The sequence below is a fragment of the Pungitius pungitius genome, chromosome 2, assembly GCF_949316345.1.
Source record: "Pungitius pungitius chromosome 2, fPunPun2.1, whole genome shotgun sequence".
Lineage (NCBI taxonomy): Eukaryota > Metazoa > Chordata > Actinopteri > Perciformes > Gasterosteidae > Pungitius > Pungitius pungitius.
The window spans coordinates 33190651-33216558 of record NC_084901.1 but is presented as its reverse complement, the minus strand read 5'-3'; the positions used below and the strand labels follow the sequence as shown (position 1 = coordinate 33216558).

Genomic DNA, 25908 nt, shown 5'->3' with positions numbered 1-25908 from the left:
AGATTAGAATACTCCAAACAATCATGTTTATTTTTTATTTTTGCCCTTGTGTTTTAGATTCCTGTGAGTTGTTTAGCAGCACCCACTAAAATACACAAGCCATCCTGTAAAGGGTTTTCAGGTAAATAAGAGCACAACTATTTAATATGATCCTGCATTCAACAAACCGCAAACAAAGAGTGAGCACATGTTTTTCTTTTTACTCCATTTATCATCTCACTTTGTTGTGTTATCCTGTGGATGTACCCCAATCACCTAATGGCCCACTCTAATGTACTAAAGACAGTTAAAAGTAACTCAACCAGCTAACAATCAAACAGTGCATTTCGGGATTTTATTTTATATTATTAGATTATAATACTGACAATTAGATATAGTGGGTTACAGTTGAGTCTTATCTTTATACATGGTAATACATTATAATGTATTTGTGTACCAATGTAATGATGACATCTCAAGGCCGATATTGTTGCGTGCCCACGTTTACTTTCAACGATTTTGATTCTGAACTAGGGGTTATTTATGTTTTTTTAATCTATTAATTTGACATCAACATCATATCTAGAAACTATACTAAAGTGGCAAATGACCAAACTATGTTGAAGAAGTGCAGTTGTGTTTTACTGATGTTTGTAAAACTTCGATCAGAGAAGAGCAATTTCGCCAAATGTCTTTTTTCCATCCCCCAGATATTAACACTACTAAACTAAACTAGGTGCTATTAGAGGTTTTTCTAAATAGAGTTTTGGTAAAGTACTATTAATGTTGATGTGGCTACATTTCATGTACTTGCTATTATCGTGCGAAAAATCCCTGGTTACTCATATAAGCCATCTTCCATGCAAATAATACATTAGAATGGCAAGAGAATAACCAATACACATTCTAAAGGTGTGATATAAGGACAGTGCCAACATAAAAAATAAAGAATCATGTTTAATTACGAAATGTTCCGACATGTAAATGACAATGATTCGCTTAAAAAACAAAACAGCGCGCCTTCCACTGTATCAACAAATGAATTCAGCCAGCAGCGTTTCACTTCCCACAGAAAACCTTTTCCTGGTCGGCTAAACGAATCAATAAGCGCCGGTGAGCGCGGACCAATCAGAGCACGAGAGCATCAGAGGCGGTCAACCAATAGGCGAGCGGACGAAATTTAGGCTAGTGCGCCATTTTGCTGCGTCCACAGCCATCCGGCAAGATGGTCCCCCTGCTTTGTCTCCCCTGACCGGAGTTGTGTCGGTATTCAGAGGCCATTCTTGCCGTTGCACCATCATACATCTGCAAATTGCCCCTCTGTACCGAAAACCAAACGTGTCTGTACCAGTCAGGAAATGACGACGGCGAACAGCAGGTAGGGACGCTGTTTGGCCCGTTTGTTTAGACAAGTCGATTTTGCATTGATTACTGCAACTGCGAGCTGGGCCGTTGGTGCCTACTGCTAGCTAGCAAGCTAGGCTAGCCAAGTCGTTGCTACCAGCTGCGCAGCCGGCAAGGTTTAAATTGGTGTTCGTGCAGAGACAGAGGTGTGACGTGTTATGTCTTGCTGAATATTCTTTTAAAGTAAACAACCACTTAAACCACACTTGTTCGCGCTCCGCGCTAACTAGCCAAACTGTGAGTGCGCTACTTTGGACGCCTCTCTGCTTCCAGGTAACGTTAGTGCCAGGCTGCGGTTAGCGCGTTGCTTCCTGCCATGGCATCGTTAGATGGAGGCCTGCCCCTGCGTTCTCCGTTGCATGCACACGCATTTTTTTTTAATGCACTGCCGAGATTGGAATTTAAAGGGGGAATATGTGCGATGCTGAAACGGGGTCGTCTCAATTTGACAGCGACCGCACACCCTGTTAATGATAGCGAGCCCTAAACTCCTGCAGGGAAAGTCAGGAGTTCCCGTGTTGTCAAAACATGGAGGGTGCGTTGAGGATAAAGAAGCAGCGCAGAGCCCTTCAGGGCCGGTAGCTGCCGGCAGGTCAACACAGGTGATCGCCTGCATTTGTTACGCCTACGCGCGTAAAAGCATGCGGCTCTATATGACGGACGTATTCAATTTTAGAAAACATGCAATTGGGTGATTTCCAATAGATAGGGCCTATTAACCCCCCCCCCCCCCAAAAAAAAACACCTCCCAAGAGTTTCCCCCCAGACCAAAAACAATCAAAACATTGACTTGGACCTATGACTTACATTTTCTGGTGTCACGCCCGGAATGATATAATTGTGTTTTCATAGTTTTTACAGTCTTGATCAAATTACTATTTAACATAGCTGTTTGTTGGGAATTTATATATACATATAGATATTACTCCAGTTTGTGTCAGTGCTTTACTGTCTTACACAATTAGTAAGTAAGTCTTGCTTGTCATTTAGTGGATGAATTGAACTTAGTCCCAGGCAGCCTGGAGAAAATAATTCAACGTTGAAATGCTTTTTAGAAGCGAGCTGCATTTAAATGAATAAAATATGCAAAAAGTTGAACTTCGAACTAAGATTGTGGTAATGTGGATTAGTGATGCTCTCTGTGCACAGCGGTTTGAATGAACTACAATAAACAAATGCTGAGTGCTGATCGCGGCTTTAAGGTCGCGATTCTTGTCCCAAATATGACCGGCTTCATTCAGTGATTAAAACAAAATATTCTTAAGATTAATTAAAGCTTATAGAGTATAGAACCGACACTGAACGCTCCGAGCGAGCTGTGCTTTGGCAAACATGGAACTTTTCCTTGGCATGCAACTGCAAATAATCAAATCAGTGGCTGAAGCTGTTGAAAGCAGCAATATAAAGTCAGTTTAGTAACAAGCCACCTGCAAAGCAGACAGTTGCACGGCTGCTGCCGCTGTTTTTTTTTAAATACATAAAAATATTAATTTTCACATTCGAATATCTGTTTTAACAACTCTGCGAATATATATTTAAATTTAGAATATTGGTTGACAGCCCTATTACTCACTGTATTTATCACAAATGTGTCCAAATGTCTCTGCAGGTAAAATGAGTCTGGCTTCTTCTGAATCGCACCAAGATCAAATGTCAGAAAAGGCAGAGGAGGTAAGCCTGCAACGTCTTGGGTTGTCAAACATTATGTTTGGACCTCTGTGTGTGTGTGTGTGTGTGTGTGTGTGTGTATATATATATATATATAAATAAAGATATGATTCGTTAACTGTCTCCTATTTAAATATGTCTTGTCCTCTCCTCAGCCTGGAAGCTCAGCAGAAACTATGAAGCCTTCCTCTTCTCGCAACAGAAGGTTAATGTGGCTTATTGTCTTTCCATTGTTGTTTTTGCGGGTTCACACAAAACATCTTTGAAATATTAATTTTGTGTCTCAACACATTTTAGGAAGCTCACTAATGTATGTAAGCACACTGGACTGAAGGACTCTGATGCCTCAGCTGAAAGTGAAAATGAAGTTGCCACTTCTGACAATGTTTCGGACAATAATACAAGCAACACATCTAAAGGTATGAACTATGGCTGTACATATTAGTCTTAATCATGATATTGATGATGCTGATTTGAGACTTTTCTGCTTCTTCCTTTGTTTAGGCACTTTAGTGATGAGGCCAGCTGGAAATGATAATAAAGGTGCCATGAAGCTCCGAGTAGATTTTAAACAGAAACATACAGGTGGCTTAATTTGATTTAAAAATCCTTTTGGAATTTTCAGAACCAGCAAATGGTTTAAATGTAAACTTACTCAACAATGAGGAAAGTAAAGAAAGCAGTGAATTGACCGAAGTGACAGTTATGGTTTTATTTCTATCTCCTTTCACAGATGATACCCTGCAGGAGAAGGTGAACTGCACTGCGTGTGGTAAACAGGTTTACCAGTTCCAGCGCAACTCTGTGTACAAGCATCCTGCACTCCAAGTACTCATTTGCAAGGTAGGAAAGTTTAAATGTTCAAATAATCTCTTCTCTGTGTCCATTATGGGGAAGTTCCCCACGGGTATTTACTGGTCTTTCTAATCTTGATGTCTGATTAAATAATTTCTTCTCCCTGTAGTCATGCTACAAGTATTACACAAGTGATGACATCAACAGAGACTCTGATGGGATGGATGAGCAGTGCAGGCAAGGGATTTAATATTTTATATTTGCTAAACAAAATGAATGAGAAACACAGTTGAAGTATTAGGATCTGAAAATGAACATTGTTTTACTGACTGCGAATCTCAACATGATGTTGCCTTATTCATATATATATTTATTTGTCTAGGGCATTTTTATACATGTTTTCACTCCGCCCTTAACCATCATTTTGGAAACAATAATATATGTGAACCTCAATTAACATCCTAAACTTTCCCTACCCAGGTGGTGTGCTGAAGGTGGCAAGCTCATCTGCTGTGACTACTGCAACAATGCCTTCTGCAAGAAGTGCATCCTGCGCAATCTGGGCAGGAAGGAGCTCTCTGTCATTACCGATGAGAACTCAAAGTGGCACTGTTATGTCTGCAGGTCAGAGCCCCTTCAGGATCTTGTCTCCAAATGCCACAGCATCATGGAAAAACACGAACTCAAGGAACGAAAACCAGACAAAAGCGAGGAACGTGAAAGCAAGCGACACAAGAACAAAGAAGTCAAAGAGCACAAAGCAATTCTCAATGGGAAAGAACACACTGAAGGCTCAGGGAGCATTACATTCTCCTACAAAAAACTACAGGTGCCCAAAGAACTTCTAAAGAAAGCAAAAAACCTTGTTGAAACCACAACTGGTCTGAACAATACATTCATCCAGTTCATCCAACAGACAGCTGACAAGCAGGAAGATAAGTCCATCAGGTATCGGCATTTGAAAGCCTTCAGGGCAGTGCTCGCTGACTTGAAAAAAGCCCACAGTGCTTTAGAGGCGGCTTTGGTGCCAGAGTTCAAAAACATGGAGTTGCAGAATGGTAACGAACAACTCGTTGTGAGAAAGAACCCATATCTTGTGTATCGAGTAGAAAATGACCACGTGGATAATATAGCTGATGAAGAAGAGGAGGCGGACGACCAGGCATCGGAGGAGGCGGACGACCAAGCATCGGATGAAGCTGACCACCCAGCTGCCAAGAAGACTGACGACCAGGCAACAAAGCAGGCTGTGGACCTAGCTGCGGAGGAGGAGGCCGACGACCTCCCTGCGGAGGAAGCGGTAGGGGAGCAGGCCGATGTAGCGCCACAAGAGGTCCCTGACATAGCAGTGGAGGAGGCTGACCACGCTGAGGCGGAGGATGAGGAGGCTGACCACGCTGAGGCGGAGGATGAGGAGGCTGACCACGCTGAGGCGGAGGATGAGGAGGCTGACCACGCTGAGGCGGAGGATGAGGAGGCTGACCACGCTGAGGCGGAGGATGAGGAGGCTGACCACGCTGAGGCGGAGGAAGCTAACCATGCAGCAGCGGAGGCCGACAGGCTGCAGCATAATGAGCATAAAGGGTCGGATAAGACTAAAACAAAAGAGAACCAAACACAAGCTGTTGTTACCAAAAAGACAATTAAAACCGAAGTGTGTGATGACGGTCTAGTGTCAGCTGGTGAAATGTCTCTAGATCAAGACATTATGTCTGTGCCCCCTTCGGTTCCCGAGGAGCTTTTTCAAATGGTGGAGAGCCTTGCGGATTCCACCATGCTCTCACAGTCTGACGCCAATTTGGTCAAAGATGCTGTTAAAAAGTTAAATGGAAATTCAAAAGACTCTCAATCTCCTCAGCCCAAGGTGAAGAACCTCATTGTCAAACTGACTCCTGTGCCGGTTGTGACGACACGTGGTTCCAGGTCCTCCTCCAGAAACCGGGAGAAAGCCGGGGAGACGCAGAGAAGGTGTGACGATCAGGAGAAGGACAAAGGCAATGCTGCTAAAGCAGCGGATGGGACAGGCAGCCCGCCACCCAGCCGCCGCTCCAGTAGATTAAAGACTACTCCCTTGAGGAAGCAAGCTGAGAATAAGGGCAAGGAAGAATCCTCAGAGTCAGAAGAAGATTGTAAGGGCAAGACCAAATGCTCAAAGAAATCCAGAAACAACAACAAAGAGAAGACCAAGAATTCAGAGAAGAACCCAATGGATTCTGACTCTGACGAAATCCCTCACATACTGCTGGAGAAAGCGGCAGCTGGCCAAACCACGGATGAGGAACAGGAAGGCACAAGTGCTAAAAAGTGTTTATTCAAACTGAAAAACATATCCACACAGGATACAGACAAAGCTACCAAACGCAAAAGGAAGTCTGAAAGCTCTGATTCAGACTTGGGGATCAAAAGTAAAAAGAAGAATAAACAGAATGGCTCAGACTTGACTGACTCCGACCAGGAGAAGGAGACTAAGAGTAAAGCGGCCACATCAAAGCGGAGATCCAGCCGTGTAAAGAAGCAAGATGAAGCCAAAGAAGGAGGAAAAGGCTCCCCTGAGAGGAATGCGGCCAAGCGGAGACGGTCTTATGAAAGTAAGCGAAAGGGAAGGGGCCTCAGAGAAGCAGCTTCCAAGCAGCAGTTGTCCTCCAGTGAGGACGAGGAGGAGGAGGAGGCTGAAGGTGACTCCGGAGAGGACAGCGACGAGCAAAAGATCAAGCCCATTGTGGAGGATAACGTGGTCGGAGGAAGTGGGGCTTTCCGTCAGTCGTCAGGTAATTCCTTCCACAAGAGTTCAGTAGCCTTCTGCTCCCACAAGTGCCAAGTTAAATGTTTTTGGCACCAAGTTCTGTCTCCTTGCCAAGAGTTCAATGAGGAGATTCTGAACATTCTCATGTCAGTAGGTAAATATGGAGCTGGAGCCAGCAGGTTGTTAAGCATAAAGCTAGCGTGGCGGTGTTTGTTGAGAGTTTGTATTTTTTAGCATTCCGCGCTAGGTTCATATACGTTTTTATTGTAACTTTTGGTTTTCCACCGTGTAAAAACAAAGTTTGAGATGTCTGACCAATGTGTGGGGCCAGGATTATATGCAGGACAACAACTGAAACAAGAGGCTAAGCTAAGCATGTGCAGGGAAATTCAAACCAAACCCCAAGTATATTTTTCCTGTGAGAAAGAATTTAGAGTACTGTAATACAAAAGAACAAAGGGATGATCGCTGAGGTGTGACTCCTCGTGTAAAGCCACGGGCGCAGTCCTGTCCCATGTGCTCATTGCCGCACGTGTTCACTAAGTATCTTCGTCACGGAGTCCCGGAGGCTGTCCGTGAACGCGTCTACTGTGAGGCAGCGTGTACCCGAATGTGTCCAGCTCCACGTTGAGGGCCATCCGCTCCACTGACGTGTGTGTCTTTCATGAGGCAGGTGATCCACGGCAGCCTGTGTAACCATGGGAACACAGCCAGTATAGGCAGACATTTTTCTTTTACACACACATCTCTTGGCAAGAAGGTAAATGGCCCTTTTCTCAAAATGTCCAAGGAGTTCGTACATTAACATCACCTGTGCTATTTTGTTGTATAGGAGATGAAGAGGATGATAAAGATGGAGTCCCTCAGGATTGTGAAGATGATGATGATGATCCTGAAAACAGGTATACACAAAGCAAGAAATTGTAAACATCGAGGCAATCGAGAGGAATCTCTACATCATTCAAGGTCTCCAATTAAAGTGTTTTATTTTTTAAACCATTGTAAGAATCTGTCTCATCTCATCAGTTAGAGCTGTCTACACTAGTACATTAGCTCAGGGCCACAGCCAGGTCTTCACTAAAGAGGGTTGAGTAGATCCAAGCATTTTGAGATTATGAATGTTATGTTCGGTATAAACACATTTGTTGTGATTGTTGTGCATTATTTTTCTTCATGTGAACCTCTTCTGTTTGCGTGTCTTCTAATTTCTCCCAAAGGATTGCTAAGAAAATGCTTCTCGCCCAAATAAAATCCAACTATTCATCTGGAGCAGAGAGTTCCTCCGATAATGAAGATGCAGAGAAGGATGAAAAGTCCTCCAAGAAATTTAAAGACGAGAACGATGACGACGATGAAGAAGAGCAACAAGGTAGTTTAACTCACCAGAACATTGCTTGTTTTGATATAGAACCCTTCTTTGTGCATCATCTCAAAATCGGTCTCTCTCTTAAAAGATGATGAGGATTCAGAAGATTCCAGTGCCGAGGTGAAGAAGCGTGTAGGACGCCACAAATTGCTTCGTCATAAACTCTCCCTGAGCGAGGGTGAATCAGGAGAGGAGAAGGCCTCCAGTAAAGAGAAGAAGGGGGGAAAGAAGAAGTCTGGACAGAAAGGTAGATCAAATGAGTTCATTTGTCCTGCAAAAGCACAGATCCATTTAAATCCTGATTGCGTGGACTGACTGTTCCTTTTTGTCTTTGTCTGTGCGTCAGTCCGCAGCGACGACTCTTCAGAATCCGAATCAGATTTTGAGAAGTCGGAAGCCAGCGAAGAGTCTGGGATAAGCGAGGAGCTCAGTGAGTCGGAGAATGAAGGCAAGCGACGAAAGACCAGGTGAGAAAATTAGATCATTACTCCAGCAGATCTCTATTGATCTCTGGTTTTTGCTTCAATGTGTTCCGTTTTGTGCCTGCAGATCTTCAAAGAAAAAGGACGACGCAAAACAGAAAAGTAACAAACAGCAGCAGCAGCAGCAGCAGAAGAAGAAGAAACGACGCAGGATCAAGGTCCAGGATTCCTCTTCCAGCAACGAGAAGGTGTTTAAAATGCAGAGCACTAGTAGAGTCTTGAACTGCCCCAGTTCAAGTTTACAGCAAGTGGACGAAATGGACCCACATAAAGTTTGCTAGTCAAGTCATGCATGACGCATAGACTTAACCCTGGAGTGTGTTTTGAGGAATGTTGTGGGCACACATTCATCATGGAGTTGCTGGGGCGCTCATCCAAGGCAGTGAATTTCTTTCCCTGAGGTGCTGAAGATCAGAGGGGCTAAATCCTGTTTTCTTCCACAGAGTGGAAAGGAAGACGGTGATGAGGACGACGAGGACCACAAAGGACGCAAAAAGATCCGCAAAATCCTGAAGGACGATAAGCTGCGGACAGAGACGAGGGACGCGCTGAAAGAAGAGGAGGACAGGAGGAAACGTATAGCTGAGAGGGAAGCACTCAGGGAGAAACTTCGAGAGGTAATACTGATTTGGCTGTCTCGTATTAATTACACTGTCACTTATCACACTCGCATAAGGCTCAAGAAGTTGTTTCGAACGATCGCATTAAATCATTTTTAAAATTCTGCTTTGAGGAGTTTAAATTACCGACATATGTTGCCCTTGAATTGATGGCAGATGTGATGTTGATGGTGTTTGATTGTTGGTATTAATTTGACAAAAGGTGCCACTAAGAAAATAGCAGTTGTATGATTGAATAGGATATGAAAGTGCTTGTTGAATAGTTGTAAAATGTTTTTTCAGGTAATATTTGACTTTTTTTCTAAACAAAACTGACATGTACGTCTATTGCATATCCTTCTTCAGGTGATTGTGCTGAAGGAGTCTTCCCACGTAACCTGTCCCTGTCCCATCACCACCAAACTGGTCCTGGATGAGGATGAAGAGACCAAGGAGCCGCTAGTGCAGGTGCACAGGAACCTTGTCACAAAACTGAAACCTCACCAGGTTGACGGTACGGACAATTAAAAAAGTTTCTCTTTTTATATCCCCGCTCTAAGTTATGACTTCTGTGTTTTGTCAGAAGTAAATAGTCAAGTGGAGGGTGAAAAATAATTCAATCATTTGGTGATGCAAAGGAGCAAAGCCTAAATTAACTTAAAACAAAGTGCCACAGTTCGCTCTGTTCATTCGGCTTATGTGCTGTATAAGATGCGGAAGCACAGAATTTCATTTTAACGTCTACAATTATTTGAAATTCTGCAAGAAATAGATTTCAAAACTGATTTTAATTTTATCCTCAAATTCCACAATTGTTAGTTTTTTGCATGGGCGGCCTATGTCAACCAAAATGAGCCTGCATGCAAAACAGCACGATGCTCTGGAATGATGAATGTCTGAATGATGTCTCCTGCGTTTCGTTACAGGGGTGCAGTTCATGTGGGACTGTTGCTGTGAATCTGTAAAGAAGATTGAGAAGTCTTCTGGCTCTGGCTGCATACTCGCCCATTGCATGGGTCTGGGGAAAACTCTGCAGGTGTGGAGGAGAGCGCAGCATGCAATGTGTTATATTCTATAATAGCTTTCATATGGAGAAAAAATAAAAATGGGGAACTTTCTATATCCCATTCACCAAGTGTGGTACATAGTGATGTATCTTTTAATTCGAACTACGTTTAACTGTACTTGTGTTTCCTCCCTGTAGGTGGTGACGTTACTCCACACGTTGCTGCTTTGTGAGAAGCTGGAGTTCACCACAGCGCTGGTGGTTTGTCCCCTGAACACTGTGCTCAATTGGCTCAACGAGTTTGAGAAGTGGCAAGTCGGTCTGAAGGATGATGAGAGTTTAGAGGTAAGGAGACGTCTCCGTAACCCTCTCAAATAGTTACCGTTGTCTTTTGTGTGCTTCTCTTATTCTTTCTGGTTTCTGTGTCCCATGTTTACCAGGTGATCGAGCTGGCCACAGTAAAGAAGGCACAGGACCGGGCCTATGCCCTCCAGCGATGGCAAGAAAGTGGTGGCGTAATGATCATCGGCTATGAGATGTACAGGAACTTGACACAGGGAAGGAACACTAAGAGCAAGAAGCTAAAAGAGACATTTCAGAAGACACTTGTCGATCCAGGTACAGTGCTGTGTTTTAACCTGCAGGTGGCAATGCATTTAAACGTGCATCTGATTCATTTTAATGCAAATGCTTATACCTGTGGGCCGTCAAAATGGCCTGTTATCTTTTGTAATATAGGACGTACAGTTTAGAGCTCAATCTAGGACAAAAATGTTATCTAGTTACATCCAATTTTTAGGATTTCATTTTTTCATAATGAGCAATTATCTTTTTTTTTTTTTCTTCTTCCATTTATTCCTCAAGCTGCACTTCCTGCTGTGCTGAACCTTTCCTTTTCTCTCTCACCTTTTTACTCCCTCCAGGTCCAGACTTGGTAATCTGCGATGAAGGTCACATATTGAAGAACGAGGCGTCTGCTGTGTCCAAGGCGATGAATTCCATCAGGACGAGGAGGAGGATTGTGCTCACTGGAACGCCGCTCCAAAATAACCTTGTTGAATGTGAGACTGCCTGGTTTCAAAGATGGTCGCATCAAAATGTCATGGCGTTGGATGAATGTATCTAAAACCTTTAACCTTTTTGTCTCTTAACCAGACCACTGCATGGTGAACTTCATCAAGGAGAACCTTCTGGGGTCCGTTAAGGAGTTCAGGAACCGCTTCATAAACCCCATTCAGAATGGTCAGTGTGCCGACTCCACACTACAAGATGTCCGGATCATGAAGAAGAGGGCTCACATCCTCTATGAGATGCTGGCCGGTTGTGTCCAGGTAGACAAAAACAGCGGCTACAGGAATTGACCCTCTGAATTCCCTCTGTGCCTCCTTAAAGACGGGTGTTTTTTTTTGCTTCCCACAGAGGAAAGATTACACAGCGCTCACAAAGTTCCTCCCCCCGAAACACGAGTATGTGTTGTCGATCAGAGTGACTCCAATTCAGTGCAAACTCTACAGATACTATCTGGAGCACTTCACAGGTGAGAAACCTACTCTTATGAACAGGGGCCTTTTATTTTAGGATAATCGTTTACGCAATCCAACATTCTGCCCTCTCGTTTGTGCGGTGCCTCATGAAGTAACGTCCTTAATCACATCTTACCTTATCATTTGTCTTCCTTTCCTCGCATCTCCTATAGATACGAGGAGAGGAAATGAATCGAGGATGAACACACATCCATATGGCAGTGCCAGGCCTGGTTCAAACTACTGACCTTTCTTGGGTGTTACGAGACGCATGGCCTCTAGGGGCTGCTAGCAGCGCTTTGACCGTGTCCAGTGAGATTGCCCAGACAGGATTTTAGCGGAGTATCAGACGAGAACAAAATTCAATTGAGAATTCCACTGGAAAACGTGTGTTTTCTAAGAAGAGTTGAATCCTTCTGCAGCAGTCTTTTTCCTCTTAAAAGTGCTTTCTTGTGTTTTTACTCCGACAGCAGTTTTAGAAAGCAAGGCCTTTCTGCTCTGCCTTTCATGCTGCTTGTTAAGTCGTTTAGTGGACTTTCCTCTCAGAATGTGGCCAGGAGGGCTGTGTGTCTATGTGTGTGTGTGTGTGAGAGAGAGGGGAGGGGGGGGGGGGGGGGGGAAGAGGCCACTGGCAATGTGCCGGAGGCAGGGTTTAAGCCCAGTTTCCCACGTCTCCCTAATGAAGAGCTTTGGGAACAGAGGGTGGGGAGGTAAAGGGGAACTGGGGGGTGGAGGGGGGGCATAAAAAAAGTTTAGAGCCAGAGGTTTTAAACCCAAAGTGAAAACAAAGGCGCCATTTCTGAGGAGTAGTGATTGGGAGGAGATTGGTGGTAAGCGCCGTGACTCATTAAGCCAGGTTGTCTAGTGCTGTCACACTCGTGGCTCTGGACTGACACAGCGCTGTTTGTGGACACACAACCACAGAGGAACAGCAACTGCTTCTCTTACGCTGCCTACCTTAACCTCTGACCTCCCTGGGTCAACGCAGCCCAACACGCCAAGCGGCTGCCGCTCCGTTACATTCATAAATCTGCTGGTTGAACACGCCACATTAGACGGGTTGTAGGTTTCTCTGATCGCAGATGTATGATCTGGATGTGTAGAGTTTTGACTCCAGTTGGTCCATCGTCAGGTGACTTCAATGTTCAGCGTCTGTTGCGTTACCTTTTCCACTTGCGTTTGAACGTGGGAATGCACCCTGGAGTTCATGATGCAACATTTATCAGTCTTCCTCACATTCTTTCCCTTGTGTGCAGGTGTAGGGAATTCGGTAGAGGGGGGCCGGGGCCGCGCAGGGACCAAACTTTTCCAGGATTTCCAGGTGCTCAGCAGAATTTGGACCCATCCCTGGTGCCTTCAGCTGGACTACATCAGTAAAGAAAACCGGGTAGGGCTTTGCAAGACGCTTATTGCCACTGCAGCAACAAGGTTTCCCCTGCGCATAATTCCTACCCTCGATCCAGCTCTGTTTGGCTCACCCATATCACGCATGCTCTGTCTCGCAGGGTTTCTTTGACGAGGACAGTATGGATGAGTTCATCGCTTCAGAAACCGAAGAGTCGTCAATGAGTATGACATCCGAGGACGAGAAGGCCAAAAAGTAAAGGAGGATTTCCCCTCAGTTTCCCCCTTTTTGTGTACATTCGTGCAGAGATGACCTCATGTAACGGCCCTTCTTTTGCATCTGTTACTCGCACTGCCCCTGACTCTTCCACTGCACCTTCTTCCTAACAATAGGAAAAAGAAGCAAGGGAAGGGAAAAAAGAGAGGATCTGATGACTCGGACAGTGATGACGTGGAGGTCATCAAGGAGTGGAACACCAGCTCACGGGGCAAAAACGGGGAGGGTCGGAACAGACCAGAGGTTGTAGAAGAGCGTAAGTTTGTTCCGCAAGCAGGAATATCACTTTTTTAGCATCTACTCTAAATGATTACTCTTAATCTGTCCAATTGTGTAATTTATGTTTCAAGTCTTTGTGGCTTTCGCCGGTTGAAGGTGATTCCGTCAACTGACATTTTGGTCTTCTGCCATTAACGACAGAAACAATTGTCTTTTGAGTGCGTCCCTAGGAAAATTCACAATGCTAAAGCCCAACGTTAGACTTCAGAGGTCATAGTATTACAGAAAGCCATCTCTCACTACATATATAATGTAATTTCATAATGCATGAAAAAGTTCACCAGGTGGTCCACAAATATCAGTAGACAGCAAGTGTGGAAACAAAGTAATTAAATGAATGACATGTTGTCAGCTAACATCTGCACATACAGCAGCTGTAGCACAGCAGAGGAACATTAATTATACTAAAGCGCTGTATTGTAAGCTGGTTTTAAGGCGCCTGCATGGAGGATAACCGTAACCACCCTGTGCATCACTAACAGCCCGGATTGCTAACTCTGCCGATGGGAGCCCCACTCACGACTGGCACAAAGAGTTTGTTGCGGACGCTGATGCTGAGATTCTGGAGCACTCTGGAAAGATGGTGCTCCTGTTTGAGATCCTGCGCATGGCTGAGGAAATGGACGAAAAAGTGTAAGTGGGTCCGTATTGTACAAGGTGCCCATCAAATCCTTTTTTTGCATCTTTTTATGTTTTGCGGTGCTTCTGGAATGTGTTGAGTTACTCAGACTGAAAGTGACACTGTGGTCCCATCTGTCCTCTTTGGTCCGCAGCTTGGTGTTCAGCCAGTCTCTGATCTCTCTGGACCTGATTGAGGATTTCCTGGAGCTGTCTTGCAGAGCTAAAGATGATGAGAAGGTTTCTCCGTACAAAGGTACATTTCTAATTTCTCAAAAGTTTTCCCCGTAGAATAAGAATTGAATAATCCTTTTGATTCAAAGGGTTGGTCTTTGTTTCATGATGTGCTAAAATCACAGAGCAAGTTTTAATGTAAGCCAGCTACTGACTTATGGACCCAGTTTGGTCTCACGGTTCACTTTTGTGGTTTTCCACCGTAGTCTTTGAACTGACTCGACTCCGAGATCTGCTTTCAAACATTAACATTGGCTTTGGAGAAGGCCGAAGTATTTTCATCTGGAGATGCAGGTTTCACACTAAGAGACTGCATGCAACATGCATTTTTTCTACATGCTGGTGTGCTTATTACCCTTGAACACAGACGCATACCGCTGCTGGTGTAAGGTCATGTTCCTAATTAAACTCCAGCAGCTGTTTTTACTTTCATTTTGAAAATGATTAGACCTTGACTTTTTATTCTACAAAAAAATGTTTGCTCAAGGGTTTGTAATTTGTAATGAAAAGATCACAGCGCTGTAATTGGGAACATACTGAAATGTTGGTTATGAAGGCTGGCAGGGGGGTTGGCCATCTTGAAAGCTGAACAGGACTGGCCTCTAACCAACACAACCTTCTATCCGCCGCCTGCTAAGACCCAAAATCTTTGAAAAGTTGATGACGCCACATAAGGGAAATAGAAAGATTTCTGAACTGTCAAATGTCTGAAGGTGAAGGCAAGTGGTTCAGGAACATTGACTACTATCGTCTGGATGGCTCCACCAACGCCACCACCAGGAAGAAGTGGGCTGAAGAGTTTAATGACACCAGTAACCCAAGGTACTCTACTCTTATTTAACATTAAACCATGTTACCATTTCTATTAATTCACTGATTTCTTCAAATTAAAAGGCTTCTTAGAGCGATTTTAAAAGCACTAATTCTCAGCTCCCTTTCACAGAGGTCGTCTGTTCCTAATTTCAACGCGAGCCGGCTCTCTTGGTATCAACCTGGTGGCCGCCAACAGGGTCATAATCTTTGACGCCTCCTGGAACCCCTCCTACGACGTCCAGAGTATCTTCAGGGTCTACCGCTTTGGCCAGATCAGGACCGTCTATGTGTACAGGTTCTTGGCGCAGGTGAGCTTCTCAAAGTGTTTTGCTACTTTCTTGCAGACAAAACAAACACAAAACGGCTGAATTTATCTTCTGATCGCATCCTCTTCTTCCAGGGCACGATGGAGGAGAAGATCTATGATCGCCAGGTGACCAAACAGTCTCTGTCTTTCCGGGTGGTGGACCAGCAGCAGATTGAGAGGCACTTCACGGGCGTGGAGCTGGCAGAGCTCTACACCTTTGAGCCAGAGATGTTGGATGACCCCTCTGGGAAGAAGAGCAAGAAAGCCACACCCATGCTCCCTAAGGTAGACTCTACATACAGTAGATGTGACAAGTGTGCACGGAGGTTGTTCCCATTTGCTTCTATGTTGGACCAAACCTCTTTTTACAACTACATTTTGAGTAAATACTTATTGCGCTCCCCCCCAGACAATAACAGTAAAACGGTCTTTTTTCCCTTCAATAAACATGGAACAGAATGCCAATTAAACGCCAAACTTGTTTTACTTGGAACTACCTTTTTGAAGCTTAGCACCAGTGTGATGAACACGATGCCAGATTGTGTCCAACCTGTTTGGCAGCTCTCCTTTCCTCCTGGTTTCCTTTACTAATGTAGTGCTCACCTTTTCCTCACCTTAATGCAGTTGCTGTGACACCATTTGGGCCCCCAGTTTTTATTTTATTTTGTAAGTACACACAGCCCTTACATGGGCTGTCCGACCCCGCACAGCTGCACAGATGTGTGTTTACTGCTATATAGTAAATAGTCTTCTCATTGCAGCACTGCTTCTGCCGCCTTATAAACCTGCACTCCTTTTTTTCATTAATTCCCTGCTGTCTTTTACATCTCTGTTGATCTTTGAATTACTCTCATCCTTTCCCACTTCATCCCTTTTTAGCCCTGCCTGGGCTTATTCAGATCATCTCAAGTGGTTTTAACTCTTTGTTTTGCTTTGACCTGGCCTAATCTGTAAACGGAATGGATAAAAGAAACACTGTCAGAACCGCTCGCTTGTTCAATGGACAGTCTGGAGGCCTTTGGGTGCACCTGGGGGAAAAAATCTGTTTTCCATTTACACTTTGAAAATATCTTTACCGCTATTCCCTTCATGGGCATTAAGGTTCGAGCAACGCATGAATCCACTCAGTGGGCAGCCGCCATAATCGTCCTCAGCAGGAGGAGCCACAGTGTGAGACTTTGAGAGGGAAGATGTGTTCTGTGTGTGATCTTTAATGAGCCCAGTGACATTTAAGTGACACGGTATCAAAGACGGAGAGGCTGACAAGCTCTTTAACAAGCTGACCGGTTTTTGCCGGGGGGCGGGGGGGGGGTTAATGTGTTATGTGGCAGCAGGACTGTAGTTCTATGGAAGGAATTTGCCGTCTGGAATGATGTGAAGATGAGTCAGACACCCTCGATCACTTTCAGCCCACAGCACTCTGCCGGGGCGCTTTCTCTCCTGTGCAGACAGTCTTCTTCTTCTTCTTCTTCTAAACTTGTATGCAGGAAAATCTTCCTGAGGATTCTCTTCTACCCCCAGCTTCCTAAATCTCTGCTACCTGCTGTGGTTCTTTCCTCACCGCCCTCATCCACATGGTCCTAAAGTGATGTTCTCCCTCTCTGCCTCGTAAAGCATTACACCGACCACCTGTTGGCCGAGCTCCACACTCAATGTTCAAAGCGAGCTCTGTAAAGTTGTTATTCTTTTTCTCCCACTGGCCTGGCCCACATGATGATGGGTCATTATTCAACCCCCCCTCTCTTTAAGATGTCTCTGCGCTCTTCATAGAGAACTTAATTGGAGACGAAGGAAGCGGCAGCGCTTCCTCCTAATGACAAAGAAGTTCCCAGACATGACACTTGTTACTCACACCTGCCCCTTCCATCCAGCATGCGGCCATTTGTAAAGGGAGGAGTCAAGTTTGAGGCCAATTTTGAAACCAGCTCCGCAGCGGTCCCTGCAAATGTTGCCGCTTTCTGCATGTTAGTGGTTCGGGATGGCAGGCCGCGGGCGGACCTCAGGCTGTGTGCTCTCAGCAGGGGGCGGCTGCGGCGGCCATTAGCCCTTCGTCGGGTACACTGAAGGACTGTGGGGAGGCTGCTCTCCAACCGCAGCATAGACGGGAGCAGGTCGGAGCAATAAGTCACACCGGCCGGGTCTCATTAGGAGTAGGAAGTCACTTGGACCTGAGAGTATCTTGAATCCTTTAGGCCCTGCGTGGCACTGGTCCGTGATGTAGAGTGGATCACGTGGGATATTTTGTGCTGAAAGGTTTGCAACTTTGGTTATCTGGTGAACCCAGTCGCAGCTTGTCGTGGGCCGTGTTTCCTGCTTTCTGGTCTGACTGCCGCCTGGGACCGTATTGGTGTCTGGCTCGTAAGAGATGGATCTGTTTGGCTGTTGAACTGTAAACTGGTGGCTGTCTGTGGGGTTCGCTGCTCATTTTAATTGGCCATGATTGTGCCATGATTAGCTGTGCCTGGGTGACAAAGTAGCTGAGTTTTGAACACTTATACCAGCTTTCTTTTATCTTTACATCCATGTACAGATGTGCAATTCTGTGAATACGCCTTCAGAAGGGACCGTCTGACTGAAAGTGTATTATTAAGCAACATAAAACCTACCCTCAACCCCCTCTGTGACTGCAGGCTTCTCACCCCTCCTTTTGAGAGTGCCCGCTCGTGATGGCTATAAACAATCACATGTTATGAACCACTTCTTTTCGAGCGCGCCGCAGGCCTCCGTCTGCAGCACATCTCATGAGAAACAGCCGGACCCGACAACTGTGGGCCCAGTCAACGGGGAGCAGCCCCTTGCACCCAATTTGAACTATGCAACAACTCTCCACTCCCACGCTCTGATCAACTACCACAGCTAGCGAGTCCTGTAGGGTTTAAAGACAACCTGGTCCCCAAGTTAGGGGCAGTGTCCTCCTGATGTCCGGCACAGCGCCTGTGGTTTCTGCAGAGACGCTGTTGAGAGCAGGCCACTAGGTTTGTGTGTATCACAGATTTGTGCGCTGCCGGGTGAGGGAGAGATTTGAAAAGCTATGTTCAGGTATTACGAATATCTCAGCCACTCGCACTCCTGCTGTCAGCATCCTGTTTGGCCCCCGCTGTGATACTACGGTTAACGCACCTGTGCGTCTAAAGTAGTTTTTGGCAGAGGCACACACTTGAAATGCATTCAGAAACAGCTGGACGAGTCAAGTAGCCCATTGCGATGTTCTAACAATGCTTGATCTGTCACTTGGACATTTAATTCCTCCTTTGTAGGAGTTTTCTCCTAAAGTAGAGGTTTATTGTCATGTCAATGACGGACATGTAATTATACGCAAATACCCTGCTGTATTAAATCTAGACACAGACACACTGATACAAAATTACTTTCCAAATTTTACCCTTCAAGAGTAATCCTGCTGCTCTATTTTTTTCGTAAGCGGGGTAAGAAACTCAGTCTGCCCACCCGGCATCTCTGACTTTGTCCCCTGCTGTAAAGTGATGAGCTTCACAGCAGCGCTCTATGAGGATGACAATAGCCCGGGTCGGTTTACCTACAGTCATTAGTGCTGGCTCAGGACACACACACACACACACACACACACACATTCAGCACACTGCTGAAGACAGACCAGACCACCCCAAAGCCATTGCTGGTGGGGATTACTGGGGTATCCCAGAATGCACCTGGTTCCTAAGGGGTTGCATCTGTCCTGTCATTTGACCCGCAGCTCCACTGAACCGATACCAGTCGTCAGTCTAAAGTGCTCCACTCGTCATCTACAGGCTCAGCGGATTGAAGCCTCCCTTCCATGCACAGTTTAAATGTTAATGCCGTAGCTTACTGTTAACGGGGTTAACTATTTTATGTCCCACTCCGTGTGGAGAACGGACTAATCCTCTTTCCTAATTGAACCCTGTTTGTGCTCTTGCACCCTAATTAGACATTATGCAGCAGCAGCACAGTGACAGCTGTTTGCCTCCATGTTGGTTCAGGGGTGGCGTGGTTCTGTCCTCAAGAGTGATGTCGGGGAAACATAAGCATGTGTCAATGAGGAGTGTGAAGCTGTGTGACCATGTCTGCCTTCCAAATGTTTTAGCCACCATATTTTTAACTACCTCCGTAAGATCTAAAAATAAAGCTTTTTTATTTGCAGCTCATATCCCAATTCTAGTGATACAGTTTCACTCAGTCTGGTGTTTATCACTCCTTATTTTTTCTGGATTGTTCCCTTTTTTCTCCTTTTTTTTAATACCAGAGACTTTGACTTTAGTTTACAATATCAAACTTGTCAAAATGAGATGAAAGAGTCAAGGGAGGAAAGCAGTTAATGATGCAACTTCTGTATGACGTTGTTTCCAGATTGCAAAGTTTCAGCTTAATTTACGGCCGAGTTGAGACAAAGAAAAGCAAACGTGCTGCAAGGAAATATATTTAAACCATGTTTGTGTGAGCAGAGCCTGGTCTAGCTCCCCTAATTTTACCCAGGTATTGTTTTTCAATAACACTGTAGTCATGGAAGCTGCAGCTCTGAGGAAAAGAGAAGACGTCATTTGTTTATCGTTTCATGTGGTTGATTTCCATTTCTTTTTAGGTACATCTAATCCCCTTACAGGGACGTCTTGTTATCCAAACAAAGTACATTTTTGTATTCCGGTCTTGACCACACAATCTCATTGCAGGTGTACACATGCGAACTGACGCCTCTTTATTCCAATATGGAGATGAAACCTGCCTGATGGATGCAGAATTAAACTCTTCTTCGAGCACATGCTGCTGGTCTCACTGTGAAAGATCATTTAGGGTTGTCCTGGTGGCCCAGATGTTAAGACGCATCTACTGTGATTGCATCATCCTGATTATGTCCATTCTCTGTTGTTGATTATTATTATTTTTTTTAAGATACTCTTCAAAGAAACTATTGAGGCGAACATTTAGAAATCAGATTTGAGTTGGGTTTCTTAAGTTTTATGGACGTCTCAGGTAGGGCTGTTACAGCGCTGGTTGAATCTGGTTGCTATGATACCGAATATCCGGGGCAGTAAAAATGTTGGCCACGAGGAAGATGGATTGCTTGCTCTTGAGGAACTAAGGGCATAAACATGTAGGGAGAGGGCGGGCCTTGCTGATGTTTACAAATTTCACTAATTGAGTTTGTCAGCACTTTAACATTTTGGATGTGATGGTGATTATTTTTTGTCTGTCTTCTGTGGGACGATTGCAGTTTTACCCAAAGGTGTTTCAATAATTCATGAAGTCTTGGTATTACATTTTTTTTCTTTTTGTAATCATTTGTCCTGTTCATACATTTAGAAATCAATTTTCAATGGGTGACCTCACAACGACTACGTCCTTCTGCTGCAGGACCCCTTCCTGGCCGAGCTGCTGCAGAATAATAAGGACCAGATCGTGTGTTACCATGAACACGAATCCCTGCTGGACCACAAGGAGGAAGAAGCCCTGAGCGAGGAGGATCGCAAGGCAGCCTGGGCCGAGTATGAAGCTGAGAAAAAGGTAGCGCACAGATGTGCATGCTGTACAGATCAATGACACACACACACACACACACACACACGTGTGAAGCCCTTACCCCTCCTGTCCATCATCCTCCAAGTCATTGACATCAAAGGGCAAGGTGAGCTAAGCGAGGCTCCCCTGTTATTTGTGTGTATGAGATCTGTACAATCCTTACATCACTTAAAGGCTGATGACAGGGCCCCCACCTCCACCCCCCCACATTATTATCTTGACCACCGTCCAGTTAGAAACCAGTTTTCCTGCTTTATCTGAACGCCGTTGATGTAACTGCTGCTGTACGTAGAAGCCGTGTCTCCCTCCCCAGACGTGGATAGGTAGAATGGTGTAATAAGAGACCAGGAGCAGACCCCCCCCCTCCTCTCCCCCCCCAGATGTAATCCTAGATTCTAATTCACTCTAATGATTATTTTTCCAACACACTACCTCCTCTCCTCTGTGTGCTTTAGGACGCTTCTCAAAGCTCATCTTCTTTTCAATAGAACAGAGGGCTCCCTCCCCATGAAAGAAAACTGTGGTGCTGAGGTCTAATTTGAAGATTTCCATTGCGCTCGCATCACTGCAATCTGTACATTTTCTGATGTACCGCATCACAAACGATGCACAAGCATTGTCGTATTCTCTGAGCTTTGCATGAGAAACAACTGGAAAGTAACCGGGCCTCTGCTTCACAACTTAAGGGTTGTCAGGAAGTGCTACGTGTATGGAAATCAGATATGCAACTTATGAAATGGGGGGGGAAAACTGAAAACATGATTAGACGGCCAAAATGAACCCAGGACCCCCGGTCCTCACTGGGACGACTTAGTACGGAGGCTCATGTCATAAAGTGAAGTGTCGATTATGTGTCTTTTTGAAGATGTAAGTCTTTAGAGAATCTGATTCATTCATCTGAAGTCCAAGTGGCTGCTTATTCATTGCAAACCCCAAAGTATGTATGTAGTGTCTTTTAGTCTTGCACACCTGTCTATCTGACCAGGTCCAAACATCCCCCACTGGCCCCGAAGACACACACACACACACACACACAGCGCTCTGCATACCGGATGCACAGATTACAGGGCACAGGACAACCATCTGCAGCAGAGGCTCAATTACACACAAACATTGGCATCCTGCTGGCCTCTACTGGGACAGGACTGTTTACTTCAGGTTGAGGGGCGTCTCAGGTCGGACACGGTCCCTCCCTTCTTGTGTCCTTGGTGGCGTCCTGACACCTGCCTAATTAAAACGCACTAATCCCGCTCTTCTCTCGGATTCCCTCTCTGTTGCTGTCCTTCATCTCTCAGGGCGTGTTTGTGAGGAACAACTACCAGCCCGGATACCCCCAGATGGACATGGGCAACTCAAACTACTTCAACTTCAACATGGCGGCGTTGGCCTCCATGAGCAACCAGCAGCTGGAGGTAAGTAATGAGCTCCACATGCCCCTCTCCCCCTACGGCATGGCGCCCCAAATTCCTCAGTCCCAACTGCTAATTGTGACAGCAGTCGCTGGGCTGGTGCTCCCGGCTCCGCTCCTTCGACCAACGTTTCCCAGTATCAGACGTCTGGGGCAGCGGCTGTTCATGTACGGCGGCTTATCTGAACGATGGAAAGGACACATCCTGTTTCTAAGCTGTATATTTGGAGGTAGAGGACCTTCTGCAACATGTAAAAGGGATATAAAAACATAGCAAGTGATGCCTCCTCTTGTAGAGTCGTTCCAATTGAAAGGAATATTTGGATGTTTATTGTAACTTCAGCTTAATCTTACATTTTGAGTGCAACATTTAAAGTTAGCCAACCTTCATTTGTCTACAGGACCTTATAAACCAGGGACGACAGAAAGTCATCGAAGCGACAACTTCTCTGAAGACTCTAGCACGCGAGTCACTGGAAGATACCATCGCCCGACTGGTGAGTGTCTAAAACCAAGGAGACATGTGTCCCTAAACCAAGGAGACGTGCGTCCCTAAACCAAGGAGACATGCGTCCCTAAACCAAGGAGACATGCGTCCCTAAACCAAGGAGACATGCGTCCCTAAACCAAGGAGACATGCGTCCCTAAACCAAGGAGACATGCGTCCCTAAACCAAGGAGACATGCGTCCCTAAACCAAGGAGACATGCGTCCCTAAACCAAGGAGACGTGTTTCCCTAAACCAAGGAGACGTGTTTCCCTAAACCAAGGAGACATGCGTCCCTAAACCAAGGAGACGTGCGTCCCTAAACCAAGGAGACGTGCGTCCCTAAACCAAGGAGACGTGTTTCCCTAAACCAAGGAGACGTGTTTCCCTAAACCAAGGAGACATGCGTCCCTAAACCAAGGAGACGTGCGTCCCTAAACCAAGGAGACGTGTTTCCCTAAACCAAGGAGACGTGCGTCCCTAAACCAAGGAGACGTGTTTCCCTAAACCAAGGAGACGTGTTTCCCTAAACCAAGGAGACATGCGTCCCTAAACCAAGGAGACGTGCGTCCCTAAACCAAGGAGACGTGTTTCCCTAAACCAAGGAGACGTGCGTCCCTAAACCAAGGAGACGTGTTTCCCTAAACCAAGGAGACGTGTTTCCCTAAACCAAGGAGACGTGTTTCCCTAAACCAAGGAGACATGCGTCCCTAAACCAAGGAGACATGCGTCCCTAAACCAAGGAGACATGCGTCCCTAAACCAAGGAGACATGCGTCCCTAAACCAAGGAGACATGCGTCCCTAACCTTTGCCCAATCAAGTGCTGTTTCCTGTATTCGAGGGCGTGGATGAATAGTTGCGGCGGTGGTTGAGGCTGACCGCCATGGGGCATTTCCTCTCTCCCCCCACAGTGGAAGGAGAACCCAGCACTCACAGAGAGCCAGGTCCAGTCCATGGCGCTGGGCCACCAGGCCAGCGTGGAGCTGGAGATCAAGCGCAGGGAGGCCGTGTACAGAGACGTGCTCACCCGGCAGCAGACGGTAAGGAGCCTCCTGATGGAGGCGGTCTTGTTGTGAAAAGCTAAATGGCGGCGCACAAAGTCAACATTTGTATGAGAATGTTTAAAGGAGACGATTCATTATGTTTAAGCGTCCCTCTGTGTTTGTCCCCCCAGCTGATGATGTACGTCCAGAAGCTGATCACAAACAGGAAGGTTCAGGAGCAGCAGCTGGCCATGGCCAACCAGGCCAACTACCTGAACCAGCTGGCCATACAGAACGGCATGATGGGAAGTGGCGGCATCAGTCAGATGGACCTGGTGGGGCTTTACCAGCAGCTCCACGGCCTGGGCTCCCATCAAGGCATGGGCAAGAACCCTGGGCCCTCCAAGGGCCTGTAGGGTCAGAGGAGCTCCTCCTCACCTCGGCGCCCCGTGACGAACGCACTGTGACACCAGAGCTCAAAGGCGTCTGGTGCAGCAAGCAGAGGGTGGAGTAGTTGTGAAGCTCTCAGTTCTTTATCCCGTTGTTCAGTGACAGAAGGTGAATATAGTCCACGAATGACTGGTCGGGGTCAATTAGGCATTTCAACAGGAAAAAAATGTATATACCGCCTTAATGTTATTCAACTTCTATGTTTTCATTTTTCATGTATTTAAAGACAAACAAATTCAACCCCCAATGCTTTTAAGCATTGTACTGTTTTTCTCTTAAAAGAGGGTTTCTTTTTGATTTAAAATGGAGTTCTTTTTATACTCTTTTAAATGCCTAAGTAAACCAGAGTGGGACCAGTGTCGTTGGTGACGGGACTCGCTGATGTAACGCTTTTTAATGAGTAGCCCCAGTAGATTCCTTCACCAGTATCTAATAAAGCAGGTAGCTGATGGCGCTGCTAGGTCCTGCTCTTTCTTGGGGGGTTAGAAGAAATTGGTAAGTCAACAAAAGCCGAAAAAATGGCCTTATATTAATTTCCTAAATAAAAAAAATTAAAGAAAAAAAAAGCTCTGTAAAGATTTGAGATTTGTTGAGAATCTTTTCTATTATGCTTTTAAGTGTTTACATTAGTTGTCACTGAACATGGTAAAAAAAAAAAATGCTTGTGTTGTTCAGAACCGCCTGCCCGGTTCTGATGATCTTTTTGTGGCATCGTTCTCATTTGTCACGTGTTGTCTAGCATAGCACCGTGCGTCCTGTTCATTGCTCATGTCCCACTTGTGTTGATCCCAGTGGGACGACCGGGTCTCACCAAGCAAAACCACTTCAACCACATGTCAAAGGGCCCAAATTTATTTCCTTTAAAAAAAAAAAAAAATAGTTTAGTCAAACTTGGAATTGTGTGAAAACGCAGCGGATTTGATGGAGTGAAGAAGGAAATCTGTATCTGTATCTGGTTGATTAGTTTGCTGTGCTTGGTGAGAAAGGCCCATCTCTGCCCGGACTATCTCTGTTCTACTTTGGCACATTTTTGCTTCTAAACGCTTAAACTGGTGTAGCTGTTAATCCGGAGGAATATGTACATTTCTCACAAAGACATGTTGTCTCTAGTTGGCTCCTGTGTTTGCACAAGGTGTATTTCATAAATGTAAAAACCTTTTTGCCCTCCTCTAAGAATGTTTTTGTGTTCGCAAATACACCAACATTTATTTGCCATGAATCTGATCTGCTATTATCTTGTTAAGTATTTAATATAACATTTAATAAAGTGACCAAAAGGATGAGCAGCTCCTGTGTTTGAGTCCTTTCTATTTCGTGCCTTCCTCTCCACTGACTGGATTTACTGGGAATGTTGGTAGGAGAGCAAAACCAATCTTTTATATACTTTTGTAGCGTGAGACTAGAAGTAAATACTAGTTACGGGTCTAAAAATGTGAGAGAGCGGTGTATCAGGGCTGTTTGTAGTTTAGTACTTTTGATATTTGTCCCATTAATGTGATTTATTAAAGAATTGGGACCCAGACGTGTTGCGAGAGGGAAATTTGGACGGTAAAATGGAAATTTCAGAGCGGGACTCAATAAGATGGCCAGCTTTATTTTGCCTTCCAACCAAAGCAGGTGAGCCGTTTTTTT

The 25908-nt window shown here is 45.3% G+C and overlaps 1 protein-coding gene across 2 annotated transcripts; it reads left to right on the top strand.

Annotated features, from left to right (window-relative positions):
• The first annotated feature begins 1160 nt into the window (after positions 1 to 1160).
• On the top strand, positions 1161 to 25565 carry atrx (ATRX chromatin remodeler). Of its 2 annotated transcripts, none has more exons than XM_037459683.2 (34): positions 1161 to 1357; positions 2993 to 3054; positions 3207 to 3256; positions 3349 to 3470; positions 3556 to 3594; positions 3785 to 3894; positions 4016 to 4083; positions 4327 to 6614; positions 7422 to 7491; positions 7807 to 7958; positions 8044 to 8202; positions 8302 to 8422; positions 8505 to 8625; positions 8881 to 9054; positions 9403 to 9550; positions 9963 to 10072; positions 10241 to 10387; positions 10483 to 10660; positions 10966 to 11103; positions 11198 to 11373; positions 11462 to 11579; positions 12822 to 12952; positions 13071 to 13165; positions 13303 to 13442; positions 13948 to 14098; positions 14239 to 14339; positions 15031 to 15139; positions 15261 to 15438; positions 15531 to 15722; positions 20784 to 20933; positions 22244 to 22360; positions 22758 to 22853; positions 23755 to 23883; positions 24018 to 25565. In XM_037459683.2, exons 2-34 carry the CDS (start codon positions 2998 to 3000, stop codon positions 24240 to 24242), a joined length of 6360 nt encoding a protein of 2119 aa, XP_037315580.2. In that variant the 5' UTR covers positions 1161 to 1357; positions 2993 to 2997; the 3' UTR covers positions 24243 to 25565. The 2 variants fall into 2 exon arrangements, with proteins under 2 accessions (XP_037315580.2, XP_037315579.2); XM_037459682.2 differs by having other exon boundaries at positions 3556 to 3636.
• The last annotated feature ends 343 nt before the right edge of the window (positions 25566 to 25908 follow it).

Coding starts and splice junctions, on each gene's coding strand:
- atrx (XM_037459682.2), top strand. CDS start 2,998: ATGAGTCTGGCTTCTTCTGAATCGCACCAAGATCAAATGTCAGAAAAG. Junction 8,203..8,301: donor GAAGAAGTCTGGACAGAAAG/GTAGATCAAATG, acceptor TCTGTGCGTCAG/TCCGCAGCGACGACTCTTCA. Junction 10,073..10,240: donor GTCTGGGGAAAACTCTGCAG/GTGTGGAGGAGA, acceptor TCCTCCCTGTAG/GTGGTGACGTTACTCCACAC.